This window comes from Pseudorasbora parva, chromosome 20, assembly GCF_024679245.1.
Source record: "Pseudorasbora parva isolate DD20220531a chromosome 20, ASM2467924v1, whole genome shotgun sequence".
Classification (NCBI taxonomy): Eukaryota; Metazoa; Chordata; class Actinopteri; order Cypriniformes; family Gobionidae; genus Pseudorasbora; species Pseudorasbora parva.
This window is the reverse complement of record NC_090191.1, coordinates 37,288,502-37,301,333: the sequence shown is the minus strand read 5'-3', so window position 1 is coordinate 37,301,333 and position 12,832 is coordinate 37,288,502. Positions and strand designations below refer to the sequence as shown.

The 12,832-nt window shown below is 39.6% G+C and overlaps 1 protein-coding gene across 10 annotated transcripts in view; it reads right to left on the bottom strand.

Annotated features, from left to right (window-relative positions):
- erc1b (ELKS/RAB6-interacting/CAST family member 1b) overlaps positions 1-12,832 on the bottom strand; it is a 225,045-nt gene that overhangs the window by 175,304 nt on the left and 36,909 nt on the right. For 6 of the 10 annotated variants that reach the window (XM_067428496.1, XM_067428498.1, XM_067428488.1 and 3 more), the window contains exons 4-7: positions 4,428-4,502; positions 2,944-3,099; positions 2,343-2,426; positions 481-648 (exon numbers count right to left, since the gene is read on the bottom strand). In XM_067428496.1, coding sequence (XP_067284597.1) covers positions 481-648; positions 2,343-2,426; positions 2,944-3,099; positions 4,428-4,502 — 483 coding nt within the window. The remainder of the gene's footprint in view (positions 1-480; positions 649-2,342; positions 2,427-2,943; positions 3,100-4,427; positions 4,503-12,832) is intronic. The other 4 variants (XM_067428497.1, XM_067428493.1, XM_067428494.1 and 1 more) reach the window with 1 other exon arrangement.

Genomic DNA, 12,832 nt, shown 5'->3' with positions numbered 1-12,832 from the left:
GCTGATTCGAAAGACCGCCGTTCGCCAGTTTTTGTGTTATCTAGAAACACGCAAGCGCAACTCTGGCGTCATTATGTTAAGCCCCGCCCACCGACTCTATATACGATGTGATTGGACCGTCAAGAGTTTGCCGTTTACAGCTCAGAAGGGTATTAAGAGTTGCTAGACGACACTCGCGGTCAGATTAGATTTGCTGCCGCTAGGGTGCGTCTAGTTTTCACAAGATATTGTGTCAATGTGGCAATGACTTTTGATCATCTTGGAAGCAAAAGGGTAGAATACCCTTCTTCGAATGGGTAAAAAAATTTTTTTTATAAATCTCAGTTCCTCTTATTTTCCAACAAAAGCTCTTTCTTGATATTCAGTTTAGTAGAACAATTTACTTATCTATTACCCCTTTAAAGAAATTCCCATATTTGTGATATCTTTTATCCAGCCATGCTACACCATGCCAGTTCGTTGCCATAACGTAACTCTAACCTCAGTTTGCAGGATGGCAGCACGCTGTTCTTTGGCAGTGAGAGACTCTTTGAGTACATCGATGTGCTGTTTGCTGTCAGAAAACTGATTGGTGAGCGTCTCCAGTTTAGTCTGCAGCCCCAAGAGTTCAGTGTCCTTTCGGGAGAGATCCTGCTTCACCTGATCAATCTGTGCAAGACAAACAGTCAGTCTGAATGTGTGTGGAAAACTCTCCAGAAAACACCTTCAAACCAGACCTCAAAGCTCTGGCGAGTCACATTTCCCCTAAAACACCTTGGTCAGATGCAAACGCATGATGAAACCTGTAGTCTCAGGTCTGATGTGAGAAAAAAGGAATTTTACATTTTAAACTTGCAAACTGATGGAATTAGACGTCTCAAGCAGACAGAGCACTACCAGGTTATAGTAAATGGCAATTCCTGTGAAGAAAGCACTTTATGAATTAAACAAATCATCCACAAAACACACACACATGCACAAAATAAGTAGACATATAAATCCATTTTTACACACAGACAGTAAACAAACAATAAGCGTTCATCTGCAATTTAAAAGACAAACAGCCACAGTCTTGACACATTCCCAGCATGCACTGGGGCAGCTATAGCAGGTTAGCATGGCCTAAAGCTGCAACTCTACTGGCTGCCAGTCACCCTAGTGAAAAAAGGCATGTGGAGGCACAGGAGATGGCGAGAGAGAAAATTCAGAGTGATAGCGAGACTATATCGGTTATGCAGACTGAAGCCTCATGGACATTAGTGCTCTCAGCTCTACTCCAACCAGAGCTATAAACAAGAGAGAGAGGAAAAGAAAGAGAGACGGGTGAAAAGCACCGTGGGAGTCTAGAGTGGCATCCGACCTCTCAGCACAGCACTGGGCGACTCTGCTTTCCTGATCAGAGAAATCTTGGGACTTTGCCCGTCGGCCTGGACCACTGCCGCCCACTGATCCTGCTGTTATGACCACAGGCAGCCACTGATAAGGAGTCCAGACTCGAAAGCTAATATTTTTTAACAGTTCCCTTCACCGCCCTGGACCTTTTCCACCGGTCCCTCTCACCACCCCTCCCAGTTCTTTAGTTAGAGGAATATCGTATTCTGTTGAATTCGGTATGGAAAAAAAGAGGTTGTCAATCAAAATAAAAATCATATAGTGAATGACCACTAATCAGATGGGACGCACTTAAACTAAAACTATTAGAAAATGTTTTGGTAAATGAAATAAAAGTATAAATGTTACTTAATAATAAATAATAATAATAAAACTTTTATAAGACAATTAAAGAAATGTTAACTTGGCAGCCGACTGAAATAAATTAAACTAAAAAGTTAAACTAAAATAAATGTAAAAAAAATTACACACACATATATATATTTATATATTCCACAGAATGGAACTAAAATGTATACTATATATATATATTATTCTGCAAAGGAAAAAAGATCTGCAGTATCTAACCACAAAACAAATTAGTAGGAAAAATGCATTTTGTCCAATTTTTCTGCAGTTTGCACCATCACTATACAAGATATTATCACTATGCAACACAACTTCGGCCATTGGGTTTTTTCCCCCTGATTTTTTTCTTTCTCTTTTAACCAGAGAAGGCAACATAAATAATGTATGACATTAAGTAAAAATGCACCCTTCAGGGCTTCCGTAGATCAGAGATAATACACTAACTCTCTTGCAAGAAAGAAGGTTAAAAAAAACACCCTAAAGTAAAGGGCTGGTCAGTCGGTCAGTCAGAGGGATTTTCTGAACCCTATCTGAAGTCTGAATGAGCGGGACGATCTCTCTGGTGAGGAAAGCAGAGCGGTGCGTGTGCTAAGCCGGTTCTCTGGGTGTCTTACGGCAGAGACCTCTTGCTGCAGCTCAGCCGCCCGCTTTTTCAGCTCCTCGCCCTGCGCTTCGCTCTGTGCCAGCTCGTCCCTCAGTTGCTCTACCTGTCAGGAGAGGGCGGCGTTACTGCAACAACCACCAATCACCATCCACCAGCTCGCATGCACGCCCTGCTGCCAATCAAACCACCCACGTTCACGTGATGTCGTCAGCATTACTAAACCAATCAGCATTCACCACACAGGCCATGCGGTTATGATTTAGCCATTTAGCTGCAATTAAATGTCATTAAAAAGGTAAAGAGTTTCCTTAGGAACGTAAATATATATAATTCATATAATTAAACGAATTAAAATTAAAAAATAAAGATGATAAAAGGAAAAAACAACAAATTAACATTGTAATTGGTCAAGTTAGTAATGATAATAAAATAATACAATGACAATGTTATCAAGACAACTTTGAACCGATAAAATGAAAAATCAGAAAATGTTATGCTTATGTATCATATTATATAACAGCACCACAAGATGGCTGCTAATATTTGACACCCACCCAAATCTGTGATCAAACACAACCTGTAAGAAAACAGTTGTAATGCCCATGAGCCACAGGTTCTACCTTATTCTTCATGAACTTGGAGTGACTGCGGTAGACCTCCATCTGTTTCATCTCCTCCTCTCTCTCCTCGGTGCTGAGAGCGCCGTTTGACTTGAGCATCTGTATCTCGTCCTCCAGATCCCTCAGACTGCGCTCCAGAGAACTGATCTTAGAGTCCTGCAGAGATCAGAGAGATGTTTGAGGCGGAGGAATGAGGACAAGGTGCAACACTCTCAGTGTCCTACCTAAGGAGATAGATCTGCTGGATGCTTGTACAGAAGGGTTTAAACATCAATCAATCCTGATATCTAATATACAATGTAAGTCACTTAAGACAAGCAACAATAAAGATCCTTTTTCCAACAGGTTTTCCAAACACTCCCTCATAAGCCTAAAAACATCTTTAAAAAAAAAGACAATTAATTAAATTATTCGCGTTTTTAAAGATTTAAAGTGGGTGTTAAATGTAAAAATAGAGGAGTCAAATATTCATTTTCAAATAACGTAGAAAAATAGTACACGTTTTAACAGCTGTAAAAACAATTGATAACTGATATGGTACTGTGCATCTCTACAAATCTCGGCAATAAAACAATGAAAGTCTATTAAAATTAAATTTTATAGGTAAAACTTTTCAAATATGTGTCTACTTATAAAGCGGACAAATGCAAAAAGAGGCAGTAGGATTTTTAAATGCATTTATTGGTAACACTTTATTTTAAGGTTCAGTTATTAACTATTAACTAGTTGCTTATTAGTATGCATATTACTAGGATACGAGGTGTTTATTAGTACTTATAAAGTACATATTAATGCCTTATCCTTCATGACCTTATTACAAGTCTCTTAATCCTACCCAATACCTAAACTTAAATGCTACAAAAACTACCTTACTAACTATTAATAAGCAGTAAATAAGAAGTGTATTGAGGCAGAAGTCGTAGTTAATAGTGGATATGCGTTTTTCATACTAAAGTGTTACCCATCTTTGATCTGAAATACCGTAATATTGTTAAATATTATGTCCATTTAAAATAACAGTTTTGAGCTTCCTCTATTGTAATATGTCATTTAGTTGTGATTGCATAGCTGAATTTTCAGCATCATTACTTCAGGGTCACATGATCCTTTAGAATCATTCTATTGTACTGATTTGCTGAGCTGCTTAATATTTTTGTGGAAATGATTAAGCATTTTTTTCAGGATTAATAGAAAGCTCAAAAGAACGGCATTTATTTATAGTCACATTTATTATGACATTATAAAATGTCTTTACTGTCACTTTTTAAGTGCCCTTGTTGAATAAAAATGTTTAAGACCCCAAATTATTGAAAAGTACTGTAAAATAACTGACACAACAAGACAGTTTAAGGAATAGAAATAGGTTTTTATAATATTATTACTACGACAATTATTATCTGCCTTAGAAACAGCACTAAAGTTTGAGATTTACTCACAACAAAGACGCACATGTGCATACATTACACATACACACACACACTTGCCTTCATCTCGATGACAGTCTGTAGGGCCTTAGTTTTGGCAGACTCTGGAGCTCCCTCATATCGTCTATGGAGATCCTGAGAAGAAAACATGAGACGAGGATCAGGAGGTGAAACCACAGGATAATAACGGCCTCCTCTACCGCCAGCCATCAGTGGATGAGGATCCATACCACTCCACATTATGTCCAGCCCAAACCCGGATAATAAATCAACCCTGACTTCTAACTTTAATACAGCCAAATCACAAACTCAGCACACTGATGTCACTAACAAAATTCTGAGGCAGGAGAGACACTTTCAGTCCACTGGTTTGAGTGTTTATGCATGACTGAGTCCCTTATGAAAAAGATAATGTACCGAGCAACTGACAAACAGAGCGAATGCATCGTACACTGAACACAAAGAGTCTGCACCCTCCGGGCAATCAAAGACCTCCGAATCATCATTCAAACACAACACAAAATTTGGACACCAAAGGCTTCAGAAATGAATGCACTTGGAGAGAGAGAGAGAGAGAGAAAGACAGCCATTTGTCTACATGTGTGGAGACACAGAAAGCATATGGAAAGCAGAGCAACGCTTCAGGGAACTGAATTGTTGAAAGCTGCGGTTGAACGACACTCCTATCTAAAAGAGCTACACCATTACTATCTATTCCAGGAGGTTATAAAACTATGTTCTAAAAATGTTTTTCCCCATCTAATTTGAATTTGAACCTACATTAAAAGATATCTGAAAATAAAATAATTGAAACTTTATCACGAGCGTGAACAGTGCGACCTTATTATAATCAGTTCATTATATATTATCCACAATCGATCGCCACTTACACTAAATAAATGCACAAACATTCTTGCATTTTGGTGATTCGCTAGTTATTTTTTGTTTTAATCAGGCTCTTGTCCGTCAGTCAAGTAAAATTCTCTTTCACTTGTCCCTTCAAAACACCCACGTCCTGGACAAGCGTTAATGTCGAGCCCTGTTTTGTATTCGTCGTAAAGATCTTTGTGGTGCCGTTTTAAGTGATCAGACAAATTGGTGGTATTTTCTTGTTTTGTGGCCACAAGACGGATCCATGCAAAGTGCCTCTTTTTGTTCAACATCCTCCTTTATGTAGCCAAAATAGTCTCAAAAAGATGATTTCTGGTACGAACCTTTTTTTTCCCCTCTTCGGATCCTCTTCGTCGCGCATTTTAGCAGTGAATGTTTGGCCGTGAGCGGTAAGCAGCGGCACAGCGAACCAATCACTGTGCCGGCATGAGGAACGTGCATGTCACTGCAGCAACAAACTCGTGTTTACTGTGTGCTTCCTTAATAAACCATGGGCTACTGCCATAGACCGTATAAAAATACTACTACCCTGCACATCGCATGTTCCGGCGATGTGACTATCGCCGCGTGCACATCGCGATGTCGATGTTAAAACAGAATATCGTTCAGCGCTAGTGTGTAATTATGGCTGTTTGGGATTGCAAAAGGTCTGCAAAGTTTTAAAGATCAAAGTGCACAACAACTAACAACTTTCATATATTTTGGATTCATTGCACACCAACATAAATATTTCAGGTCTTTTATTGTTTTAATACTGATGATTTTGGCATACAGCTCATGAAAACCCAAAATTCCTATCTCCAAAAATTAGCATATCATGAAAAGGTTCTCTAAACGAGCGATTAACCTAATCATCTGAATCCACTAATTAACTCTAAACACCTGCAAAAGATTCCTGAGGCTTTTAAAAACTCCCAGCCTGGTTCATTACTCAAAACCGCAATCATGGGTAAGACTGCCGACCCGACTGCTGTCCAGAAGGCCATCATTGACACCCTCAAGCGAGAGGGTAAGACACAGAAAGAAATTTCTGAACGAATAGGCGTTTCCCACAGTGCTGTATCAGTGCTGTATCAAGGCACCTCAGTGGGAAGTCTGTGGGAAGGAAAAAGTGTGGCAAAAAACGCTGCACAACGAGAAGAGGTGACCGGACCCTGAAGAAGATTGTGGAGAAGGACCGATTCCAGACCTTGGGGGACCCGCGGAAGCAGTGGACTGAGTCTGGAGTAGAAACATCCAGAGCCACCGTACACAGGCGTGTGCAGGAAATGGGCTACAGGTGCCGCATTACCCAGGTCAAGACACTTTGGGCTACAGAAAAGCAGCACTGGACTGTTGCTCAGTGGTCCAAAGTACTTTTTTTCAGATGAAAGCAAATTTTGCATGTCATTCGGAAATCAAGGTGCCAGAGTCTGGAGGAAGACTGGGGAGAAGGAAATGCCAAAACGCCTGAAGTCCAGTGTCAAGTACCCACAGTCAGTGATGGTCTGGGGTGCCATGTCAGCTACTGGTGTTGGTCCACTGTGTTTTATCAAGGGCAGGGTCAATGCAGCTTGCTATCAGGAGATTTTGGAGCACTTCATGCTTCCATCTGCTGAAAAGCTTTATGGAGATGAAGATTTGGTTTTTCAGCACGACCTGGCACCTGCTCACAGTGCCAAAACCACTGGTAAACGGTTTACTGACCATGATATTACTGTGCTCAACTGGCCTGCCAACTCTCCTGACCTGAACCCCATAGAGAGAATCTGTGGGATATTGTGAAGAGAAAGGTGAGAGACGCAAGACCCAACACTCTGGATGAGCTTAAAGGGGGGGTGAAATGCTGTTTCATGCATACTGAGCTTTTTACACTGTTAAAGACTTGGATTCCCATCCTAAACATAGACAAAGTTTCAAAAACTAATGTTGGACGTTTGATGGAGTATTTCTGTGTCAAAAATACTCCTTCCGGTTTCTCACAAGTTTCGGCGAGTTTTTTTCGAGTATGGGTCTATTTGACGTTAATAAGAGCGGAAGGTCCTTGTATGGGCCGTACGGGCTCTTCTCCCGGTAGGGTGCGCGCGCGCGTGACTAGAGCACGCTGTAAACAGTCTCTCAGCTGCAGATCCAGTCGTCCGTGGCGCCGCGCTCCACTTTATTCCTATGGGTGACGTCGAGCGACTTCAACTCTTCAGCACAGCATTCCGGGAAGGCAGCGCTGCATTTGAACCGATTTGAACGCAGAAATGACGGGAAACTTGACAACATCGTTTCAGTTGCGTCTCAAAATGGATTTACACGCCACTGCTGTCACAGGACTTTACCAAATCATACCAAAGAAGTGTGTTTCTGACGGAGCGGTCCCAGCGATAAAGCTTCGACGGTGAGTTAACTTAAACTGCTTCAAATGTCTCTGCTATTGGCTACCGTCGCATGAGTAAACATCAGTAAACGACACGATCGCGTGCTTCGTCATTCAAATGCGCTAACGGTTACTCCATTGTTGTTCTCTGTATAACGTTACAGTATTCTGACGTGCAAAACCGTTTTGCTTGCTACTTCTAAGGTCTAGTCGCATACAATAGTCCATAAACCGAATCATGTCCTCATACACTGCGAGTAAACACACAGAAATGTGGAGAGGCCATTAAATACAGTAACTTACATACCACAGAGACGTCCTGCTGTTGCCGTTTCTCCTGTTCAATTTATTTCTCCCTCAGATTTGATTGTGGATCATTATCTGTATTAGCTGAGATAGATGGGTTTCTCCACGCTTGAGGACGTCATCGCTTTGCGCTCTTGTCATTCTTTAGCTCCGCCCACACGATACACCTCCAGGCGCTCGGTTTTTTCCGGAAAGACTCGGTACAGCCTATATTTCTTTTATAAATATGATAAAACTAAAGACTTTTCGGAGATATGAAGGATGCAATACTACTCTATAGGTACTCAAGATTGACATGAGATTGACTGAAACTGAGTGTTTCACCCCCCCTTTAAGGCCGCTATCGAAGCATCCTGGGCCTCCAGAACACCTCAGCAGTGCCACAGGCTGATCGCCTCCATGCCACGCCGCATTGAAGCAGTCATTTCTGCAAAAGGATTCCCCACCAAGTATTGAGTGCATAACTCAAATAACATAATTATTTGAAGATTGACTTTTTTTGTATTTAAAACACTTTTCTTTGATTGGTCGGATGAAATATGAGATAGGAATTTTGGGTTTTCATGATCTGTTTGCCAAAATCATCCCTATTAAAACAATAAAAGACCTGAAATATTTCAGTTGGTGTGCAATGAATCTAAAATATATGAAAGTAATGAACTTTTATAACATATGCTATTTTTTTTTTTTAGAAGGACCTGTAATGTAATAATATATCTAAAATTTAATACTGTATTTTATCAGATTTTTTTCTGATAAAGAGAGTTCTCAAAACATGTTAAGTAATCTGAAATATTTCACTGTTTTGTTTTATGTTTTATGAGCCTGTTTTTTTTTTTTTTTTTTTATTTAGAGGAAATTAAATTTAACTGAAACTGGGCTGGGATTTCTATTTCCCAGCATTCTTTGCCATGGCACGCGAAAAGGAGAGTACATGCTAAAATTAAATGTTATATAATGTTTTTGTGCAAGAATATTCATGTTTTTTACCATCATAGTGACAAGTTCAGCATGAGCTTAGTTTGAGAATAGATAAATGTTAAAGAAACTGTATGAAAGAAATGCATGGGCGTCGGAACCGTTGTGTGTGGGTGGGACAAGACCCATCTGCTTTTATGGCCCACCATGATATTGGACTTTTATCGTCTTTAATTTAGCATGTCTGTTGACCCAACCCTAATCGATAAACACTCGTTATTAAACACGTTAGGAGCTTAATTTCCACTTTTCTAATATTTTTACATTTTAACTAAAAATAAATGCCTTTCCAATCTGATTTGTGATGGGAAACGGGAGTGGAGCAAGTGTGGCAAAAGGTGAACCTCTGATTGATTTGCATTTTGCCATGTGTCTTACCCCCCTGCACTATAGCCATGTTAAAAACTTAGTGATTTCCGTCATTTTGTTTGGCCCAATTAATCCTTTTGTAAACGGCAGTATATTTTTATTTAATGTAAATGGCATCTAACGTTACTAAAAAAAAAAAAAAAAAACACCCACTTTTTATTTGCTTCCGACGCCCATGAAGAAATGTTTTTCAATGATTCATAAAATGGCCCTGATATGTCACTAGACATTGAGAAATCATGTTATTTTCAAATACTTATATCACTGACAAAAGTAGTCCGGCCAGGATATTGTCATTTAAAAGTTGTTGTTGCAGCCCTCAACTGATGTTGACATGTTGTGTTTTGGCCTGAAGCTCCGCCCTCCACCTAATCGACCAATTACGAAGTCAGTAGTGTTTCGGCATCTGGGTTGCCAGATCTGCTTACCACAGCTAAAGTTACAACCATTCCTGCTGGATCCTGTCAGGGGACGTCACAGTTGCATCACTTGCAGCTACGTGCGCATAGTGACTGCAGAAAAATAGCGTAACAAGTGGAGGAAAATGCGCAGAATTCACAGAATAAGAGAAAAATATTTTTTGTTGTGCCTTTGTATGTCAGAATCGGAATGCAATTCTAAATAGTATATACACTTGGAGTGTCGATCAGGTAATTATATATCCCGAGCCACTGGATGCTTGGCCCTTTCATTTCGTCATTGGGTGACAAAATGTTGTAATATGTGTATTTGTAACACATATTGTATGTGTATGTGTAACATTTTGAAAATAGCATCTAATATGGCCTACCATATTAATGTAATATGTAAGTAATTCTAGCCGAGGCGATCAGGTTTTCTGCCGCCATGTGCATCCCAAATGTTTAATTAGCCTGTTAACGTTCTTGTTTGTACTTGTGTTCTCGTGGACGTCATCAGTCATTGCCCAAGTCCTGTTACAATTCAAAGTTCACATCTAGCCAAGAACAGTTCAAATCCCTGGACATGTCCTTGATCCGCCCCCTTTATCGAAGATGCATTGAGAGGTGGCTTGAGCAGACTTGAGACAGACAGGCATCCCAGAATGAATCTCGCACCAACCAACAAGCATCAATAGCGGATGAGAAATTGTTCTACTGCTGAAATCTGTGGTTTATTTATAAAGAGAGCGCCTAATTGAACATTTTATCTGGCATTTGTGGAGTTGAGATCCAGTCAATCAGCAGGCTCTCAGCGCTCCCCGCCGAGAGCAGCCGTCCTCGGCTAGTCCTTTTGACGTTTGCCGCTGGCTCTGATGTCTCTGTAGTGGTTAATCATGAGATATAATTCGTCTTGTGTAGATCTAACGGGCAATCTTTGGTCTCATGAATTTATAATTTGTTCCCTGGCAAATCTTTTGGGTGAGGGCAGAGTGAAGTTTCATAACTTTATATATTTAGGCTATTTAACTTCACCGTTGTGGCCTACTAGCACTGACTGTGTATGTTTAACTGAATTGTTTGCTTTATTTTTTTTACTTATATTTTTATTATAATGGCTATTTTTGATCATTAAAACAAGATTTAACAAAAAGAGACAGGGTTGTGTTGTCTGTCATATTTAATTTTATTACAGTGAAGATAATCATATATTTGCACACTTATTGTCTAAACAACATATTAAAGTTTATTTTATTTTTTTACATGTAAACGTAAAGAGGCAGGGTTGTGTTTTTTTATGTTGTTTTGTTATACATAAAGTGAAGACAATCAAGGTATGCGTTGCCTGAATCACATTTGTGTGGCTATTAATATATTTAAGAATGAATGAAAATAAAAAGAAGCAGAGTGGTGTTTTATGACCTATTTTGTTTTATTGTAGCCTAAAATATACATACATACATACTAAAACTAGAGTAGCCAGAGCAAGCTGAGTGATGCTATCAAGAACGCTGCTGCTCAATTTCCAGAATCACCAGACTTGTGTTCATTCTCCTGAGTCGAACTTGGCAAGTCTGAACTACCAAGTCAGAAGTTCACATACTTGGTATTGAGAAACGTCCCTTGTGCCATGTGCTCTCCTGTCCATTGTGTAACCCCGCCCATCTTGTTTTCTGATCATTGGTTAATTTGCCCCACCTGCCTTCCCTCGTTGCCCTCTTTAGTTTGCTTCCCTATTGACTCTCCTTGTGTTTGCAGTTCTGTGCTGGATCGTCGTCGTTTGTTACCCATCATATGTGCTTCATATTTCCCTGCTCCTTGTGTCAAGTCAAGTTCAAGTCAAGTCTTGTGTTCCCCTTGGGGTTGTAAAAGCCCATTTCTCCTGCGACTGAGTCCTCCATTTGTGTGCTCAGTAAATGCACATTTTTGACCAAAGCTATCCAGTTTTAATGTAATTTCTAGCAAGAAATTAGTATAGCTGTAATTAAGTATTCCTTTGTTTTCACCAAAGCTCCCTCTGTTTAGCCGTGTAGATCATTAAACCGGTACGCTGATACAAGAGGACTGAAATCAGTTTTGTGAGGTCCCTTTGTGTGCAAACGCTGTCTGCAAAGTCATTGCCTAAAAGGGCAGCGAGGCAATAAGTCAGCTGCCTAAGCTTTTGGACGCAGCCATAGTGAGATATGATAGTGAAATTTCTTTAACTGGCCACTCGATGTCACTGTTGCCAAAGTTCTGCTATTGGCTGTCTCAGAAGATGCCTGACAGAAATACAGAGTGAGAATGCCAGAGAGAACTCCTTTCATAACTACCTAAACCACTATAACGGTCTCCTGACAGCATTGAATCTCATTCTGAGATTGTTACAAACCATTGCAAAGCCATTGACTTCCATTATATTTTTTCTCTTGCTATGAAAGTCAATAGCTACCATCAACTGTCTGGTTACCAACATTCTTTAAAATATCTTCTGTGTTCGTCAGAAGAAAGAAACTCATACAAGTTTCTAACAACCTGAGGGCGAGTAAATGATGATATCATGATATATCAATATCCCTTTAAAGGCACCCTATATAGTCTTTTGCTGTTGAACTTATTATGCCACAGTCGGCGCTTCCATTTCTTCCGGTCATGTGTATGTTGGGTAACTGTGCTGGTGATCATATTAGAAACATCTGAGTGTGTTGAAAATTATGTTATAACATTACTCTGTGCATTCGCTCCGCGGCTGCTATGAGACACTTGTTGCACAGTACAGTAAAGTAGATCAATATTAGAATATAATATTAATAAATGCTGGATGGCTGGTGTGTTGCTAAATGGCATGCAATTGATTTTAAAACATTGTATGATGAAGAAAATACCGTATTACTGTACAATAATTAGTTTTCTGTCTATAAATGTCTGCAAACAGTTGTTCCCTTGTCTAATAAAACATAATATATTAAAGTGTCTTTGTTGTTTCCATGGTTTCTACAAAATCGAGGGCAACACAGGTATGATGTCACTGATCATACCTTATTTTTCTGGAATTAAACATTCTTGGAAACATTTGGGATAATGTAAATAGACAAGTTAGCAAAATATATACAATTTTCCTAGTGGTTCAGATATTTTAATCCAAAAATTGTGCCATTATTAGCAACTTTAAGGTATGGTTGAATAGCCTCATAAATCAA